Source organism: Camelina sativa, chromosome 19 (assembly GCF_030686135.1).
Source record: "Camelina sativa cultivar CO46 ecotype springtype chromosome 19, ASM3068613v1".
In the NCBI taxonomy this organism is placed as follows: Eukaryota; Viridiplantae; Streptophyta; class Magnoliopsida; order Brassicales; family Brassicaceae; genus Camelina; species Camelina sativa.
The window spans coordinates 17,334,800-17,354,525 of NC_141898.1; the positions used below are offsets into that span (position 1 = coordinate 17,334,800).

The 19,726-nt window shown below is 37.0% G+C and overlaps 3 protein-coding genes and 2 non-coding genes across 5 annotated transcripts; 2 read left to right on the plus strand and 3 right to left on the minus strand.

Moving 5' to 3' along the window:
* Positions 1–1,223: 1,223 nt before the first annotated feature.
* On the minus strand, positions 1,224–1,329 carry LOC147920713 (small nucleolar RNA R71). The gene has a single exon (XR_015591884.1). It is a non-coding gene; the product is annotated as a small nucleolar RNA R71 (small nucleolar RNA).
* A 5,773-nt stretch (positions 1,330–7,102) lies between these two features.
* Positions 7,103–7,729, minus strand: LOC104768085 (uncharacterized). The gene has a single exon (XM_010492017.1). It carries the CDS (start codon positions 7,727–7,729, stop codon positions 7,103–7,105), a length of 627 nt encoding a protein of 208 aa, XP_010490319.1.
* A 1,189-nt stretch (positions 7,730–8,918) lies between these two features.
* Positions 8,919–9,025, plus strand: LOC147920714 (small nucleolar RNA R71). The gene has a single exon (XR_015591821.1). It is a non-coding gene; the product is annotated as a small nucleolar RNA R71 (small nucleolar RNA).
* A 4,578-nt stretch (positions 9,026–13,603) lies between these two features.
* LOC109130946 (uncharacterized) lies at positions 13,604–14,253 on the minus strand. The gene has a single exon (XM_019241096.2). It carries the CDS (start codon positions 14,115–14,117, stop codon positions 13,821–13,823), a length of 297 nt encoding a protein of 98 aa, XP_019096641.2. The 5' UTR covers positions 14,118–14,253; the 3' UTR covers positions 13,604–13,820.
* A 4,206-nt stretch (positions 14,254–18,459) lies between these two features.
* Positions 18,460–19,654, plus strand: LOC104766911 (diphthamide biosynthesis protein 3). Its single transcript, XM_019241443.2, has 2 exons — positions 18,460–18,809; positions 19,514–19,654. The coding sequence occupies exon 1, from the start codon at positions 18,563–18,565 to the stop codon at positions 18,806–18,808; it is 246 nt and encodes an 81-aa protein (XP_019096988.1). The 5' UTR covers positions 18,460–18,562; the 3' UTR covers position 18,809; positions 19,514–19,654.
* The last annotated feature ends 72 nt before the right edge of the window (positions 19,655–19,726 follow it).

The window sequence follows — 19,726 nt, forward strand, 5'->3', positions numbered from 1 at the left end:
ACTTAGGATGTTTAGAAGCATGCATTGCATACATTTGTGCATTTGGAGTATTAATAGGTGTTATGGAGCTCTAAAAGTCTAATGAAGGACATGGTGTTATTTCTGGAGCTAAACAAGAGGACTAGAAGCATCAAGAACGTAAAAGAAAGCACTCGACAACAACACTCGACCTCACACACGGTCGAGCACACGGTCGGATTCATAACAAGCTCCTAAAAGATCGATCCGAATGAAGATCTTCCATTGTGATTCATCTTCAGCATCCTTCATGAGAGTTGTAGAAAATTGAGTGAACTTTCTAATTCTGGTGGTTTCAAGTCAATGGGAGGTGTAGTTCAAGAGTTATCCCGAGTTTACTGAACAGATATCATCCCAGATCGAAGACTCGATGCACGTGACAGACAAACCACTCGACTATGCACTCGACCGAGCACATGGTCGAGCACTTGCAGCTGACTCTCTGTTTTGTCCTCTAGCTAACTAGGGCTTCTCTCTCTTTACTATATATATGTACTCGCACTTATGGCCGCAAAAGTCAGACCCTGGAGACCCTGCAGACCTTGTAGACACCTCATAACCTAGGTTTTGCCATTTTTAGTTACTTTACTTTATTGCATCATCTCTTATCTTTTCTCTAGATTTTCATAGATTTGTAACATCATCCATCACCTCTTTCTTGTTCTGGTGTTCTGTTTTGATTCTCAAGTACCACTCGACTAGGCACTCAGCCGAGTACCTCAAAGCAAACGGTCAAGTGCTTGTTTGAGCACCTGGTCGAACACCTGTTCAGAGTCTCAAAAAAACAGAAGAAGAGGTGGCAATGGAATTCCCACATGATCAGGCTGAACCTCAAAGAAGAAGTAAAATTTGTGATAGTGATGCTCCAACTACTCATACTCAGAGGTATGAGATAGTGCCTCCTCCTATCCACAACACAACCTTCACAATCAAGACTAGTTTGATCTACATGGTTCAGAGCAGCAGATTTAATGGCCTGCCTATTGAAGACCCCCTTTCACATCTTGATGAGTTTGACAGGCTCTGTAGCCTCACCAATATAAATGGAGTTAGTGAGGATGCCTTGAAGCTGCGAGTGTTTCATTTTTCTCTAGGAGATAAAGCCCATCAGTGGGAGAAGACTCTACCTCCTGGAAGAATCACCTCTTGAATTGATTGTAAGAAGGTATTCCTTGCAAAATACTTCACTAGTTCAAGGACTGCACATTTGAGGAATGAAATTTTAGGATTTCTCCAACAGAATGGTGAATCTTTCAGTGAAGCATGGGAGCGATTCAAAGGCTACCAGAGACAATGCCCACATCATGGATTCAGCAGGGAATATTTGTTGTGTACTTTGTGTAGAGGTGTTCTTCCCAAGATCAGGATGCTCCTAGACACAGCCTCTAATGGAAGCTTCATGAATAGAGATGTAGATGAAGGTTGGGACTTAGTAGAGAACCTTCCTCAGACCAATGAAAATTACAATGAGGAATATGATAGAGGCTTAATGGGAGGTGTTGATTCTGAAGAAGGGCATAGAAAAGAATTGCAAGCCTTGAGTGAGAAGCTTGAGAAGATAGATAAACTCCTTATAACCCAGCAGAAGCAAGTACATGTTGTTTGTGAAGATGAGAAGTTTATGGTTCAAGTCTATCCTCCACAACAACCCTAGCAAGCTCCTGCTCAATATCATGAGATGAAGAGGATGCTTCAGCAACTCCTCCAAAGTCAAGCTAATGGAGCTATGGAAACAAGTAAGAAGCTCACAGAGATGAATAACAAAATGGACTCCACATATGGTGCCCTTAATATCAAGATTGGAGCTTTAACTTGCAGAATGCTTCACCTAGAGAGCAAGAGTGAATCTTCTTCTTCTGAACAACTCAATGGGACATCAATTAACAATCTAAAGGAGTTTACCACTGCCCAAGCTATCTCTCTCAAAGAACTACCTTCAAAGCGCACTGAGGACAGTTACAACCAAGATGGGGAGGATTTTCTCCAACCAGAGGTGCAGAATGAGAAGAGAACTGAGTTTGAGACACCACTCGACCATCACACGGTCGAGCAAATGGTCGAGTGCTTGATCGAGTCATTGCTCAAAATTTTAACAAGCCGGCTCAGTTCATTCCTCCTCCCTTTCAGCCACCTTTGCCATTTTCAGGACGGTTTAAAGAGAAAATGCTGAAAAAGTACAAAGCTTCTATTGATAAGCAAGCAATGATGGTCTTGAGTCATGAACCTTTATTATAAAATGTTGAAATGAAGGATAAGACACAAGTTAAAGAGCTTGAGCAGAAGAAGCCAACTATTGATGGGCAGACCTTCAGGATTGAAGAGAAAGGTCATGAAACTGAGTCTGAAATCTTTGAGGGTGTGAATGGGGTAGAAACTGAGATTTTAGGTCACTTGGCCTTCCACTCGACCTACCACTCGACCTACGACTCAACCGAGCACCTTAAGTCACTCGACCGAGTGGTACCAAGTCACCCAAAATGTCCAGACTTCATCCCCAAGCTTCACCAACAATAAGAGCCAAGAAATCCTTCCTCTAATGGTTTGTCTAAGCTTCAAACTGTCAACATCCTACATGATTCAGTGAGGGAGTTAACAACTAAGGATGAGGAGATAAGGGGGCAAATCAAGAATCTTCATGGTAAAGTAAGAAGTTTCTCTCCAAAGAAAGCAAGGCAAGGTCTGAGTATTATTAGCAGACACAGCTCTTTTAGCATTGACCCAGGAATAAGAGGAGCAATGCAGTCTTTAAGAACTAAGGGGACTTCATCACCTCTCTATCACTCTTCCAAAGCATAAGAAGTATGCAAAGTCAAGTTTAGAGACTTTAAACAAGCTCACTTGGGAGGAAGTCCCAAAGGTATCCTTGTACATATTGGTTTAAGTTTCTTGTTATTTTGATCTTGTTTTCTTTAGTATTATGGTTCAGGTAATAGGAAGGGAGCTTAAGAACTTGGTAACACTTTCATAAATGAATCCCGCCCTCAGCCTATCCCAAGTAATACTCCAACTCTATCTTTGTATATACCATTGCATTTCTTGTTTTTGTGTTCTTTCTTGATTCTTAAATCCTCCTTCAAATTTCTCTCAGACAAGGGACTGTGTAATTTAAGTTTGGGGGAGGGTTTGAGATGACATTTGATGTTGTTTTTTGTTTTCTTATTTCAAATTTTTAGCATAATCATGTTAGTACTTGCATTTCATCTATGGAATAGAAAAACCTAAAAATTTGAAATTTTTTGCAAAAATCTATACAAAAAAAAAGAGTGTTCATGTAGTTTGCATTGCATATTAGGATCTTTTTAGTATGTTTCATGTAGAACTGTTTCATATTTGCATTAGGGATCTATTATGAGTTCAGCCTTGTTAACTTGTTTAAATTAGCTAGACTAGGATCAATGCCCAAGTTAATAGTACTTTGATGCTAGTTGAGTGAGCTAGAAGCATAAGATTGAACCAAGTGTTGAATTCATATATTGCATTCTGGTCTAAATTGAAGCATGTTGTGATTTGATGTCATTTCCTACTTATAAGAACCTAGTATTGACTTGTAATTATCTAGTTGTGCATTGCTTTAAACTCATGGATACCATATACATATTTGGACCATCTTTCTCCTTTTACCACTCTTGTTGATCCAAATAGCTGATTTAATCATTAAGATCGGTTTCCAATACCCTTAACCAATCTTTCTTTCAAGCTATGTTTATTCTTGTGTGTGTGAGGCCTTTTTGGGATTGAGCTGACAAGAATAAAGCCTTGTGTAGTTCTAGTTTGCAATTTTCAAACTAGATAGGACTAGGTGGTTTAACTGTTTGGTTTGGGACTTGATTATTTTGAAAAATAAAAGGAAAGAAAAGAGAAAAAAAAAGAGAAAGAAAAAGTTAAGAGTCTTTAGGAGGGGATTGTGTTTAAGTAAATTTAAGCTCTAGTGAAAGAATGGGAAGTATGAGATTGTTAAAGATGGTTCTAATCAAGGAAAAAGAAAGAAAGAAAAGAAGAGTCTAGCAAAAAGCTTCTACATCCTAAGAAATGAGAAGAAAAGGGAACCATAGCAAATAAGAAAGAAGCCCCATTCCACTAGTTGATTCAAATAAGAAACTTCTCCTAAGGCTTAAAAACAAAAGAGAAAAGGGTATTTGAGAAGAGATGAAGTTAAAGGGTAGAACTAGGACAATTTGGGATTAGAATGATAGGATAAACACTTTGGGTACCTTTAGGTAGACAAGGTTTTGTTCTTGTATGTGTCTATTAGTTCTTACCTTTAGCCTTCTCCTAAAGCTCAATCCATTTTTTATGAGAGAATCTTGACTTAATGAGCCCCACTCTAAAGAGAGATCATCCTTGTCTCTAAACCTTTATTACCAAGCCAAATGAGTTTAAACATTGCAATTTCTGATTCATGTTCTTGCTTAATGAATGTTAAAGGAAATGATTGATCTGAATGCATGTGGATGTCTAAGGCTTGAATCAGTAGAGGTTGTGATAGGTCTGTCTAAAATTTTTAAGTACAGCTCATTCACCTTGCATCATAGTACTAGTAACTTGTACATTGATTCTAGGTAGCTCATTAGCAAGTTGTTAGGATCTGAGATCCCACTTTCAAACCTCACTTCCCTCTCTTTGTCTTGTTTGTTTGCTTGAGGGCAAGCAAAAACTAAGTTTGGGGGTGTTGATGTCAATGTATTTTACCATATTTAAAGCCTTGTTTAGTTCATATTTTGCATCATATATAAGTGATTCCTTAGGTTTTATAACCATTTCTGTTCAAATATGCACTTAGGATGTTTAGAAGCATGCATTGCATACATTTGTGCATTTGGAGTATTAATAGGTGTTATGGAGCTCTAAAAGTCTAAGAATGGACATGGTGTTATTTCTGGAGCTAAAAAAGAGGACTAGAAGCATCAAAAACGTAAAAGAAAGCACTCGACAACAACACTCAACCTCGCACACGGTCGGATTCATAACGAGCTCCTCAAAGATCGATCCGAATGAAGATCTTCCGTTGTGATTCATCTTCAGCATCCTTCATAAGAGTTGTAGGTGTAGTTCAAGAGTTATTCAGATTTTACTGAACATATATCATCCTAGATCGAAGACTCGATGCACGTGACAGACAAACCACTCGACCATGCACTCGACCGAGTACATGGTCGAGCACTTGCAGATGACTCTCTGTTTTGTCCTCTAGCTAACTAGGGCTTCTCTCTCTTTACTATATATATATGTACTAGCACTTGTGGCCGCAAAAGTCAGACCCTAGAGACCCTGCAGACCCTGTAGACACCTCATAACCTAGTTTTTGCCATTTTTAGCTACTTTACTTTATTGCATCATCTCTTATCTTTTCTCTAGATTTTCATAGATTTGTAACCTTCACAACTTTGAATCTGTTGAGTATTTGCTTTCACTTCTTTGTATCAAATTGTTCATATTTATCTCATCTTTCTAATCATGGTAGTTTCATTAATTTATGTGTTTGTGTTCTTCATGATGATTTTTAGATCTGATTAGTGGCTTAGGATCTTAGGGATGGATTAGGCTGGATAAGAGTTATGGGTATCTACACTGATCAAGCTTGATCGTTTAAATATCTCTTCTAGATTAGATATGCTCTATGCTATTCTTATACTGAGAGGGTAAGGATAGATTTTAAGTTTCTTAGCATCACACCAATGTCTAAGTTGTTAGATAAGGCTAATGCTAGAGATTATCATGAAGCATGCTAAGAGATTAGATGTTTAAAGTGATTTTTGACATTGATGATCTGGTTGTTTAATGCCTGCTTTTATATGTAATAGCTAGTGAGAACTAGGTCTAAGAGTATCTAAGCTTGATTGTTATTGTCATGAGAATGGATTAACAAGTATTAGAAGATCATTGTCTAGAGATAGCTCATTGTTGATTGAGGTTTGTTGATCAATTTAGATAACCATAGCTTGAGTCCAGCCCATGAATTCATCCCTAGGACCTTCTTTGTTTATTTATTTCTTTGTTTGAATACTGTTACTCGCTTGCTGTTTGATTTACTTGTGTTTTGCTCTGTTTTGATTGTTGTCTTGTCTCTGTTCTTCATCCGGAAGTCCACTCGACCGAGTGCTACTCGAGCGCCAATTTACTTCCTTGTTTATGTTCTGTTTCTTTTCAGTTTGCTCTTAGTTGCATTTGTTAGTAGTTTTCTATTGCATAGCACAGTTTATTGCACTTGTTCTACAGTTTAATTATGCATTAGTACTGTCTTAAGTTGCTTTAATCTTCTGCATTTACATTTTTTGTCATTAGGTTGTTAGAAACAAATCAACTTGATATTTGGCTTAACTTGAATGCATTGATCACATCTTGACTGCGTACATATCACACTCTTTATGGATTGACATCCTTTATACTACAACATCATAAGGGTATTGAAACACCTTGCATCCATATGTCCATTCATCATCTCTACATTCATACATACACCACAACCCACATAGAAATAACATGTTTCACATTCAAATTTGAATTTGGAATCTTTGACTCTCTTTTGCTGCCACTCGACCCCACTACTCGACCCCACGTGGTCGAGTACTTGACCAAAATTTGAAATTTGAACTCCTTTCTCCCTCCACTCGATTGTGCAAGAAAAATGGGAACCGAGTGGGCTTGGGCTTCTATGCCACTCGATCGAGTACCTCTTGTGGGCTGGTCGAGTTGCCTTGCGAATCCACTTCTACAAGTCCAATTCTTCTCAAATCCATCTATTTTCTCATTTAAAGGTCTGCCCAACACAAACATAAAAGAAAAGAAATCAAAACTACAAGGAAAATTAAACATATGTACAATGATACCTTAGGGACTTCCTCCCTAGTGAGCTTGTTTGAAGTCACTAAGCTTGACTTTTGATGCCTTTTTAGGCTTGGTTTGGAGACCAAGGAGGTGATGAAATCCTCCTTGGTACTACTTGATCACTTTGGTGTTGATTCTTAATCACTATCTCCTTAAAACTTGAACTTTGTTTCTTCTTAATCTTGAGTCTTGGTCTTGCTTTCTTCAAAGACCTCTTGTTGAGTTGCACTTGAAGATCCTTCACTAGACCAGTCAATTCTTAAACTGAAGTCTTGAGGTTTTGAACAGCTACCTCATTGGTTGATACCTTGACCTTAGAGTCCATCTCTTTCTTAAAAGACTCATCAGCTGCTTTATCTTCTATAATGAAGGGTTGATCTCCTATGGTTGGTTGGTTTGTTGCATTCTTGACATTAAACCTCATAGTCAACTCATCAGCAATATCCAGGCTAATCACACCCTTTTTAACATCAATGACAGCTCCTGTAGTGGCTAAGAATGGTCTTCCAAGGATAATAGGATCATCAGGCTCCTGTTCCATCTCTATAATAATGAAGTTAGTTGGTATCATTGCCTTGCCAATCTTTACTGGAAAGTTCTCCAGCTTGCCTACCACATCCTTCCTAGACCCATCAGCAATACTTATGTAGAGGTTGCTTGGCTTGAACTCTTCATATCCTAGCTTCTCTGCTATTGAGAAGGGCATGACACTTACAGAGGCTCCAAGGTCATATAGACACTTGTTGAAGTGCATATAGTTCAGTGAACATGGTAGGTTGAATGGACCTGGGTCTTCAAGTTTTGTTGGGATAACAGCTTTCTCAATCTCCTCAAGGTCTCTCTTGTCCTGATTATGAGCTTTTTGCTTTGATATCTCAAGTAGCATGCCTTTGTAGAGAGGATATGGAGCATAATGTTCCAAAGCAGGTCCTCTCTCTTCTTCTTTTTCTTCAATGACAACCTCTTGTTTCAAAGCCATCACTTCCCTCTTTTCAATTATTTCCCTAAGTTCCTTCAGCTTTTGTTCCTTGAAACGTCCTGGGAATGGCAGAGGTGGTTTGTAAGCAGGAGGAATGTATCTAACAGGCTTAACAGCTTCTGTGGCAATGACTCGATCGGTCACTCGATCGTGTGTGTGGTCGAGCACTTGGTCTAGTTCTTTGTCGGCTTCATTTTGCTGTAAAAAACCTTTACTCTAGGCTTCAATAAGTGATAAATCCTCCCTAGCTTGAATCTCACTGTCCTCAGTGACAGCTTTCTCATAGAGATGAATAGCTTTTGCAGTAAACTCCCTTGGGTTTTGAATAGCTTTTCCAGGAAGTTGATTAGGTTTTGTTGCTGAAGTAGAAGCAATGTTGCTCTCCATGTACTTCACTCTAGAGTTCAGACTTTCAAACTTGATGTTGAGATCATTATATTGAGAAGTTAACTTTTGGTTCAGCTCAGCAAACTTCTTTGCATCCTCAATCTGCCCATTTGCTTGCCCAAGTAACAGTTGCTGCATCATAGCTCTCAAATCTGGTTCTTGTCCTTGGTTGGTCTGAAACCCTGGAGGGAGACACATTGGAGCCTGAAAACCATTGTGTTGTTGCTTGGGTGCATAGTTGTTTTGTTGTTGGGGCTGTTGAGGTGGATAAACTTGATCTTGAGGATTTGCTACATTGGTGCTTCTATAGGAGAGGTTGTTGTTCTTGAATTGATTGTAGCCCTTGAACCCTCCTTGATTCTGCATGTAACAAATCTCAGCAAATTCTCTGTCCCCATCTTGAATTGGAACCTCTTCTTCACGAAGAAAATGAATGTTTTTTTGTTGGCTAAGTAGAATCTTGTTCAACTTCTCATGAACAACCTTCAAGTCCTTTTTATGCTTTTCATCTTGATCATTGGTGGCAAATCTCACTGTTCTATCATAGTCCTCATTATAATTCCCATCTGATTGAGCCAAATTCTCTACTAGCTCTCATCCTTCTTCTACATTCTTGTTGAGGAAATTGCCATTCGAGGTTGTGTCCAAAAGCATCCTTATCTTTGGTAGAACCCCTCTATATAAGGTGCTGAGTAAAGACTCATTGCTGAATCTATGGTGTGGACATTGAGTTTAGAAGCCCTTGAATCTCTCTCATGCCTCACAAAAGCTTTCATTGTTCTTTTGTGCAAAACCAGAGATCTCATTCCTCAACCTTGCTGTTCTAGCATTAGAGAAGAATTTGGCTAGGAAGGCCTTCTTACAAGCATCCCATGTAGTTATAGCACTAGTTGGTAGTGTCTTCTCCCATAGGTGTGCTTTGTCTCCAAGTGAGAAGGGAAACAATCTGAGCTTGAAGCCATCCTCACTAACACCTTTTATCTTGGTTAAGCCACAAATCCTATCAAATTCATCCAAATGATCTAAAAGATCCTCCATTGGCAGACCATAGAATTTGTTTGCCTGAATCATTGTGATCAGTCCACTTTTGATTTCATAATTATTGTTGGCAACTTCAGGAGGAACTATGCCAGCTCTTATTTGTAGCATCTCCTGCACCAATGTGCCTTGGCCTGTGATCTTGATTGTTTTGTTGCTCCATTAGCAACTGATTTTCTTGTTCTTGAAGGATTCTTGTCCTCTGTTGTCTTAGGTCTCTTGGTAGGCGGTTGATGTGATCAAGGTACCTCTGAAGATTCTGATTTCCCTTGGATCTTGTTTGCATCAACTGATCCGATGACTGACTCGAACAGACACTCGGTCGAGCACTGGCTCGAGTTGAAGGTCGAACTGACTGAGACAAGTATTCCTTTTGAATTCGGGATGTGGCTCTATCAGGTACTCGATCGTGCAGATGGTCGAGTGGTTGGTCGAGTTGGTACCTGAGATTCAAAATAAACAAGCAGATGAAGAATCTTAGTCAGTAGTGATCAAAGGAACAATAGAACTTAATCTTAGACTTTTATAAATCCTAAATGTCACAAACAAACACTCAAATGGCAACGGCGCCAAATTGAAACATGTTTTTTTTTGGTGGTGTGATGATGAAAATGGATAGAGATGGATGAACAGGTGGATGCAAGGTGTTTCAATTACCCTTATGTTGTTGTAGCATAAAGAATGTCAATCCATAATGAGTGTGATGCAAGCAATCAGGATATGCATACTTATCTAAGTCAAGCCAAATATAATGAATGTTTTTAACTAACAACCTAATGATAATGATAAAATGCAGAATGTAAAGCTACTAAGACAAGATACTAAATGCAAAGTAAACAGTGGAAAGAAAGCAGTAATGATACTAAACAAGAACATGAACTAAACTAATGTAAGACAAGAAACAGGATCAAACAAAAATGAAGTGAATACAACAGGAATGAAACAGGAAATGAAACAGGTAGTGAAACAAGTATATGCAGAACATAAACAAGAACATTGGATGATGCTCGAGCAAGCACTCGATCGGATGCTCGATCGAGTGGGAGGTCGAGTGACTTAATATGAAGAACAGAGACAGAAAAACAATCAAAACAAAGCAAAATGAAAGTAAATCAAACAGCAAGCGAATAACAGGATTTAAACAGGGAAATCAATAGACAAAGAAAGGTCCTAAGGATGGATTCATGGGCTGGGCTCAAGCTATGGTTATCTAAACTGATCAACAAACCTCAATCAACAATGAGCTATCTCTAGACAATGATCTTCTAATACTTGTTAATCCATTCTCATGACAATAATAATCAAGCTTAGATATTCTTAGACCTAGTTCTCACTAGCTATTACATATAAAAGTAGGCATTAAACAACCAGATCATCAGTGTCAAAAATCACTTTAAACATCTAATCTCTTAGCATGTTTCATGATAATCTCTAGCATTAGCCTTAACTAACAACTTAGACATTGGTGTGATGCTAAGAAGCTTAAGATCTACTCTTACCCTCTCAGTATAAGAATAGCATAGAGCATATCTAATCTAGAAGAGATGTATAACAATAAAGCTTGATCAATCTAAACACCCATAACCTTTACCCAGCCTAATCCATCCTTAAGATCTCTACACACTACTCATAATCACTAAACATGATGAACAAAACCATAAACCCAGAAATCATTGAAACTTGCATGATTAGAAAGATAAGACAAAGATCTACAATATTAAAGAAGAAATCAAACTCAAATTCTCAATACTTAGAAAGTTATGGAACCAACAAGTATCAAAGATTTCTTGAGATAATACAAAAGTGGCTAATGATCTAAGCAAAAGAAAGGCAAAAAGTAGATAATTCCCAAAAAGGTAAATACTAGGTCTAGATATTATTTCTCTAAAAAGTGCTCTCTTTTCGGCCATGAGGTACAAGGGGTTTATATAGGAGAGAGGAGAAGCCCTAAAATGGCTAGAAGACAAAATAGGCAGGCGGCTCGGTCAACTCGACCAGGTGCTCGGTCGAGTGCTTGGTCGAGTGACCTCTTCTTCTGCTTCTTCCAGCCGGTCGAGTCCTTCTCCGCACACGGTCGAGTGTCTGGTCGAGTGTGGTGGTCGAGTGGACTTCCGGATCTTGATTCTTCTGCTCTAGCTCCCTTGTCTTCTTCACTTGATAGCTCCAATCCTCTTCAGCATCCTTCCATGCTCCTTAGGATCCAAAATCACCTGCTTATGCTAAAAACTATGCAAATGCAATGCAATTCTACTCTAATGCATAAACAGTCCTAAAGCTACTCAATAATGGCCAAACTAGATAGTAAATCATGCAAAAGATGTGAATATACTAAGGTAAAACAAGGTGAAATATATGAACATCAAGTGGTTATCCTATTCGTTGTACCGAACTCTGAATTGTAAGCACTCAGAAACTTTGAAAATAAATGAATTGCCCAAGTGAAATTATTATTGTTATTTGCTTGGAAAACTCAGATCCTCTTTTATTACATTTTTCCTCTCTTTTATACTAACTATTATATATTTATACTTAATACAATATGATCTCCGATCTGTTAATTCTGCAAGCTAATTTATTCATCTTTTGACCGAGATCTTGTACGACACACTTTTCAGTTAACGCACCAGTATTAACTTCTTCCAAACTCCACTCCGCTCCTTGTCGTTCTAAGTGATGTCTTGTCACATCTGCGAACCACATTGTGGACTTTGGGAGTGGATGTCGATCGACACCAAGGGGAGTATCGATTGACACCATCAATTTTGGTTCGACCGGTTGATTTAAATGGTCGTTTTGGTTTGGTTTGGCTTTTTTGGGAATCCCTAACCGATGTATATAAGGGAAAAGTCGACCTAGATCGTGGAAAAGAGGTGGTTTGCCATTTGTTAGAGAGAAACAGAGGGAGAAAGGTGTTCTTGAGAGATTAGAGGCTTTTAGAGAGATTCTTGGCTTTTTTTGAGAGATATGTTCCTGTGGAGTGGAGATCTTGTGCTAGGAGCAAAGGAGAAGCCTTCTAAGGTGTTGGATTCGTCAGTTTGGGCCAGAAACTTCCTGCAAAGAGGTGAGTGAATGACCATGGCTGATCTAAGCCTGAGAATCCTTTGTTTTGCTTGTTTTTGTGTTTCTGTGGTTGTTTGTGTTATTTTCTTGTGTTCTTGTGGTTGATTGTTGGTTTCCATGAGTTTCCAGGTGTTTTGGGTGAGTTTCGGACGATTTGGCGGATTTGAAAAGCGGTTATGCGACTTTCAGCTTTGAACAAAACGATCTGCAGAATCGGTGTCGATCGACACCAAGTAGGTGTCGGTCGACACCAATCTTGTCAGCAGCGGCTGATGTTTGTTGTTTCCTGGTTTGTTTGTGTTTTGTTATTATTTGTTAAACATTGGTTTCTCGGTTGCTTGTGTGTATAGCCCAGTAGATGGGAGGATTGCCTCACTAAGTATTTGTGATAATACTTACGCATCTCAATTGTTGTTTATAGTATGCAGGTATGTGATGTGGAATCATGGCGATGAGGAGGAGGATGATCTAGAGTCTCAGTTATTATGTTATGGTTATATTATTGATGTTGGAACCTTGAATGAGTTATGCTAGGTTGTTGGATAGAATGGGAGGGATGTTATTGTATTGATGATATGTTGGTTTTGTATTGTTGGTATGTTTCCGCTGTGCATAATGATTGTTGCTTGTTTAATGATATATCGTGGTTTGGTTGATTTAATTAAATAGTATGAGATATTTAATTATATATATTTGTATTAAAAAAAAAAATAGATCGGGTTGTTTCATGTCCGGTTGGACCTTATTCTTTAAACCGTTATTTTGGACTCAAGCCGGAGTGTTCGATCCGGTACCAACTTTTATCTGATCCCCAACCTAACAATAAGTGAAAACTATTCATTGTAGAAATGAAAATATTGTTCTTTAGACACATTACCTTCAGAGTGAAGGATGTTCTAATGCATTGTAGAATTCGGGGTTTTTTATTACTGAAAATTCATTGCTTCAAATAAAATAAAACAAAAAAAAAGGATCACATTATCATTAACAAAATGTATTATGTATAAAGTATTATACATTCTTTTTGATCCACAGTAACATTTTCTTTCAGGTTTTTTTAACCAATCGGCCGTTTACTAATGTCAGTAATTGACGATTATTAGAAAAAATCCTCTCCTCTCAATGCTCTAACGAGTAACGCCCACACCGCGACAATCAAAAAATTCAACTCGACATTGTTCGCAAAACTTTGGTCTTCTTTTTCATATATCCTCCATTCTATTTTATGCAAAGTACTGATCCCTGATATTTTAAAAAGAATTTCCTTTTTATGTACCATTTTATGACAACTTTCAATAACTTAAACATTGTATATGTTTCAGATTTATTTACTTACTTTCAAAAGATATTTAAACATAGATTTACAAGGAAATTTTAAAACATGTTCTAAATAAACAACAGCTAATATATATATATATATATATATATATATATATATCATATACATGAAATTCTAGATATATTATACACGTCACTAAAAGGAAATATCTAGAAGTAGTTGGGTATTGAAAGATCACCAAGGAACAAAACGGTCCATGAGAAGACAAACAGTGAGCTCAGACATAGTTGCAGCTTCCTCTTTCTCTCTTAATGTCTTTTGTTGAAGTCCTCTTTCTTCTTCTGATCCTTGTTGTTGTTTTGACACAAGAGAGGATGTCTTGTTCCTTTGCATCAATGGGTTTCTTGGGTTTATCTTCTCACTCATCTTTTTCATCTCTCCCACCCAAACCTCCATAGCTTTTGCCATTCTTCTTGTTTTTTCTTTTCTTGATCTTAATATCTTAATTATGAATGAGAGAGAGAGACGCATGTGAGCTTTATGTAGACAATGAAAGCGGAGGGTTATTTTGGTATTTTTGACTTACAAAAAACCATGGTTAAGTTTGATTGTTTTTTGTTAACAATTGTGTACTTGACACGGAAGTGGACATTTGGTTTTGTGATCTGGTTCACACTTGGGGACCGTCGCTTGTCTTTTTGGCATATATATACATAATAGCTTGGACCATCATTATTCATTAATATCTCTCTCATCTTGAATTTTCCACGTTTTAAAATATAAATTACCTATAAAATGTATTTTTGAATCTTGATACACCACAACAACCGACCTTAGCTCAGTTGGTACGGAAAACTGTAGATGTTTACAACATATGATCTTTTAGGTCGCTGGTTCGATTCCGGCAGGTCGGATCTTTTTCTCATATTTTTGACAAACTCTAAAGGGTAAAACTGAATATTCATATATCTGTGATATATCTAGTGAGGTGTCGTTAGTTTTATTCGTTGCAGTTGGATATGATCTTGGCCCTGTCCAATCCTAATAGTGTCTTCTTATCTCATTACACTATTATTAATATTTTTGCTTTCGAACCCCACGTAGCAAAAGTTAGATAACATCTTTGAATGATTGTAAGCCGAGCTGGATTGGTTTGAATTTTCAACTCTTATTATCTATTTCTTCGTGAATCCATTGTTTCCTACTTTTTGTTTTATTGAACAGTTGTTGAATAATATAACTCTCTCTATCCACAACTTGTAGAAATTGAAAATGTAATATCAGTCCGTCACTGTTAGTGCTAATGATAACTGATGATTTTTACAGTGAAACCTCTATAAATTAATAAGGTTGGGATCTTGAAATTTTATTAATTTATAAAAGTTTTAATTTATCAATAAATTAATAATTATTAATTTATCGATAAATTAATAAATATTAACTTATGAAGAAACATTTTTTTTTCATAATTTTCAAAATAAAATACTTTTGTTATGATTCACATTTCTATAAAATTTTCTTAATTTATAATTTTGGTTATCATAATAGGATTGATGTTAATAGTTTACTTAATTATCTAAGTGAAAATGATAAATGTTAGAAGTTTAGAGTTTAGAAGAAATTGTTGGTATTATCTTTCATGATAATTATGAAGTCGAACAACATATTGTGGTGCCTTTAGAACCAATTACATGTAAAAAACAATTACCGCAACTAGCACTCTACTCAATTTTTGGATGCGATTTAAAACGACAACATTAAAAGTTTTTAATACAATGAAAAAGATTAGAGATGAACTCCAACTAGTTAGCAAATTCAAGAATAGACAAACAACAATATAGTCATATTTCACTAAATTTTCTTAGATATATATATATATATATATAGTTTATATCATTATTAATTTATGATATTGTTGGGACTATATTTTTACATAGGATTTTCAAAAAAATAATTATTTTATTATTTGATCGAATTGTGTTATTTTTTACACCGTCTAATTCGGGACTGGAAAAATTTATTAATTTATAGCGAATATTAATTTAAAAAGTATTCATTTATAGAGGTTCTATTATATTAAGAAATATTAAAAGGTAATGAGATATTATTCCCAATTATTGAAAAAAAAAATCTTTGATTAATTTATTGATCAAGTGATAAGAGTTATTTATAAACCAAGTGCAAGCTATACGCTTAATGATGAGATTGGGGTTTAACGTCGCACTACTGCATCGGAAAGGTTAGAAGCAAATATTAGATGATCTGAGCTCCCATCCAAGACTCCCCGAAAAGTTTAAAGCGCATCTCTTGTCATGCTGATGATTGCAACAATACTTTAAAGTTGCGTTGAGGGCCTGAGGCAAGCTTTCTCTATCACAAATAGCTATGGAATGGATCTGTCTCTTGAATTTCAAAACCTTGATAATATAGAATTTGAATGCTTAGATCAAGAATATAAAAGCACTCATTTTATTAGCTTTAGAAAAATAACTCAAAAACTAAAGCTTCTTAATCTTTCTCTCTCTCAAATTCTCAAAGGCATATCATACCTTGGCAACTCTTCATATAAAAAGAACCCTAAACATATTTCCTTTTCCAAATAGGTAAAAATTAGAGAGAACCCTAAACAAATTTCCTTTTCCAAATAAGTAAAAATTAACATATTTAGATGACTCCTAAATAGAACTAATCCTATTCCATAACTTGGTAGGATTAGGATAGCTTGCCCTTCAAGCTATCTTACAAGCTTAAACCAACATTCTCCTCCTTAGGCTTGAAATCCCTCTTTCTCACTCCTTGAATTCCAATTTTATCTCTCATTTCTTTGAGTTTGTTATTGTCCAGCGCCTTAGTTAAGATGTCAGCCTTTTGTGCAACTTCGGGAACATGCTCTACTTCAACCTGATCATTCTCAACACATTCGCGTATGAAATGATATCTTCGATGGATGTGTTTGCTACATCCGTGGAAAACATGATTTTTTGGTGAGTGCTATTGCAGACTTATTATCAACTCTTATTGTCACCTTTTCACTCGCAGACCCAATAATTTCAGCAAAAAAATCTTGAAGCCAAATATATTTCTTACCAGGTTCTGTAGCAGCCATAAAGTCTGCTTCGCATGATGATAGAGCCACGACCTGTTGCTTTTGAGAAAGTGATTAAGAAAACATAACCTGTTGTGCCCTTTCCATCATCCATGTCAACATTATGACTGCTATCACTATAGCCTATCAAACCCGTTTTAATCCCTCGCATCAAGTAAATACCATGAGAGATCGTTCCACGAAGATATCTCAGAATCTATTTTAATGCAGCTCCATGAGACTCCCTCGGCTCATGTAGATATCTGCTCAATACGCTAACAGAGAAAGAAAGATCGATTCGAGTATGGAGCAAGTATCTAAGACACCCAATATTTCTTTTATAATTTTGCTCATCAATGCGTCTCTCATGTGACGCTTTGGACAGCTCCAGACCAAACTCCATAGGTATAAGAACCAAGTTGCACTCACTCATTCGAGTCTCTTCCAAAATCTTCTTAGCATATCTCTCCTGTCACAAAATGATTTCATCCTTTTCTTGAAGAACTTCCATTCCAAGATAATAGGTAAGCTTTCTCAAATCACTCATTTCAAATTTTTTCGTCATTCCTATCGTAAAATCGAGTATTAACTCAAGACTTGAACCAATGACTAGCAAATCATTTACATAAACTGCCACAACAAGAAGCTGCTCTTGTTCCCGTATAGAGAAGGTTCCTTGGAACACTTCTCACAACACAGTTCCAGAAGAATCTTATTCAGCTTAGTGTTCCAAGCCCGAGTAGCTTGTTTTAGCCCATAGAGAGCTTTGTGTAGCTTGTACACTTTCTCCTCACTACCATAGGTTACAAAACCCTTAGGCTAAACAACATAAACATCTTCTTTTAATTCTCCATGAAGAAACGCAGTCTTTATATCCAGATGATGCACCTCTCAACCATTTTATGCGGCCAAAAAAATGATGATTAGAATAGTTTCAATACAAGCCCCTAGAGAAGTATTTCAAACGCTAATTTTCTTTATCCAGCTGAGATAAAAATGCAGGAACAACGTTTCCTGCTAGGTGACAATCTACTCGTTCTTGAAGTTGTAACACAAACTTCTTCTTCATAAAGAGGATTAGCTGCTTAAATCCTAATCTATGATCCACAAATAGGGAAGCGTCATGTATGCATGAATCAAGGAAGGAATATATGATGCGCCTACCTTCCAGATAAAGAAGGAATTATCCTTAAGTACGCTTCTGAAATGCCATATGTTCTCAGCACTCCATAGCCCAAATAAAGGTGTCTAACTCTGCATGTAAAGGAGATAGGCTTCTGCGTGATCCTTTTAACCCCATGTGCAGAAATTTGTTACCCACTGACGCAATCTAACCATGCCTACTCATATCCACCTCTGTATACCAAGATTCGTCTATAAAACGTACAAGAGATTATTGTGGAATGGGGTGCAAAAGCACTTATGTATCTATTATCGTTGGTGCGGACTCTCTGTTTTTTGCTCTTCTCCACAATTCTTTTTCTTGGATGGTTCTCTCCAATATGTCTTGCGGATGTTCACATATATTTTTATCATCCAAAAAAAAAATTTAAAATTTTGGTCATTTACATCAAAGTTTCTACCACGTAAAATCGAGGTTGCTATAGAGGGAGGGAGAGGGGAAATCGAGGTTACTCGTCAATCCAAGTATTGTCTTTTTTATTCAATCGATTTTGACATTTACATTTTGTGGATAAAAAATAAGTTTCAGGTCGATTTCTAATAGTTCATAAAGTTTGAGGACTAAATGGAAGCAATCTAAAGTATACAACTTCCCATATATACATTAAACACAGCGGCGGCGGAGCTCATTCATACATACGGTGTGCCCTAATTCTCTGCCGGAGGAAAAAAAAAGTTTATCTTTTTCGAACTCCGGCTAGTTGAAACGATGTCATACGACGATGTTGAGATAGAAGATATGGAATGGAACGAAGAGATACAAGCGTACACGTATCCTTGCCCTTGTGGCGACTTGTTCCAGATTACGAAAGAGGATCTCGGGCTCGGCGAAGAGATCGCGAATTGTCCAAGTTGCTCGCTCTATATCACCGTCATCTACAATATGGAAGATTTTCAAAACGATACGAAGAAGAACAACGAACCTAAAACTCGTCAGCCTGTCGCCGTCGCCTGAGGTAAAAAAATCTCTGTTTTTTGATTTGATACAAAGACTGTGTTTTTCTGAATATATTGGATTGTATGACGAACCTGGCTCTGTTGACATGTGTTTTGGTTGCTTTAGGTTGAGATGATTGTCATATGATTCATGTTTGAGCTGTTACTTAGTCACTCTTGTTGTTTTGATCTTGAAGAAGATTAAAGCTGTATTTACTTTTCTTGAGCTGTATGAATATAGACGCCATGTTTGCTGGAATTAGCTCGTTTAGGATCATTCTCTAAGTAGGAATTTATAAAATCTAGGTGTTAAAAGTTATGGCCGTGAGCTCCGAAGCTCGATTTCTCCTTGATTTTGCCAATTTAGAACATGTTATCAAAGTTAAGACCATGATCTATGTTAAGAAGTTTACTAGCGTTTCTGGTATATTTGTTGCTCTTCTCAGTGCTACTTTATGAATGTTACCGATATCAGAGTCTTTACAAAGCGTTCAAAAAGTGATATTGGTTTTGTCCTTGAGTTACTTAGGATTCAAAGCAGTATAAGCTTTTAGTGTTGTTAACGAGACGTTGAGAATGAAGTATTTTGCAACCACTGATATAAGAAGACAACCTTCAACCAGAAACAAAACACCTTTAAAACCCAATTGCAGGATTACTTCTGGTGCTGTTTTTTCTTTTCCGGATTACTTATGTGAGAATATGTTGCTTTGCTTTCTTGCAGAATGGCATGGAAGTGATTAGAAGATTATTCAACAACCACCGCAGAAGAGATCAATCTGTTGTGCAAAGTTTTGGAAAGCATTTGAAACCGTTCTTCAGAGTTTTACATTAACCACATATAGAGAGATATAAACAAGGAAATAGAGGTGTTGTGTTGCTGGTTACTTATGTTTTTTTTTTTTGCTGGGCAAATTCATGGTGTTTTCTTCCCCCA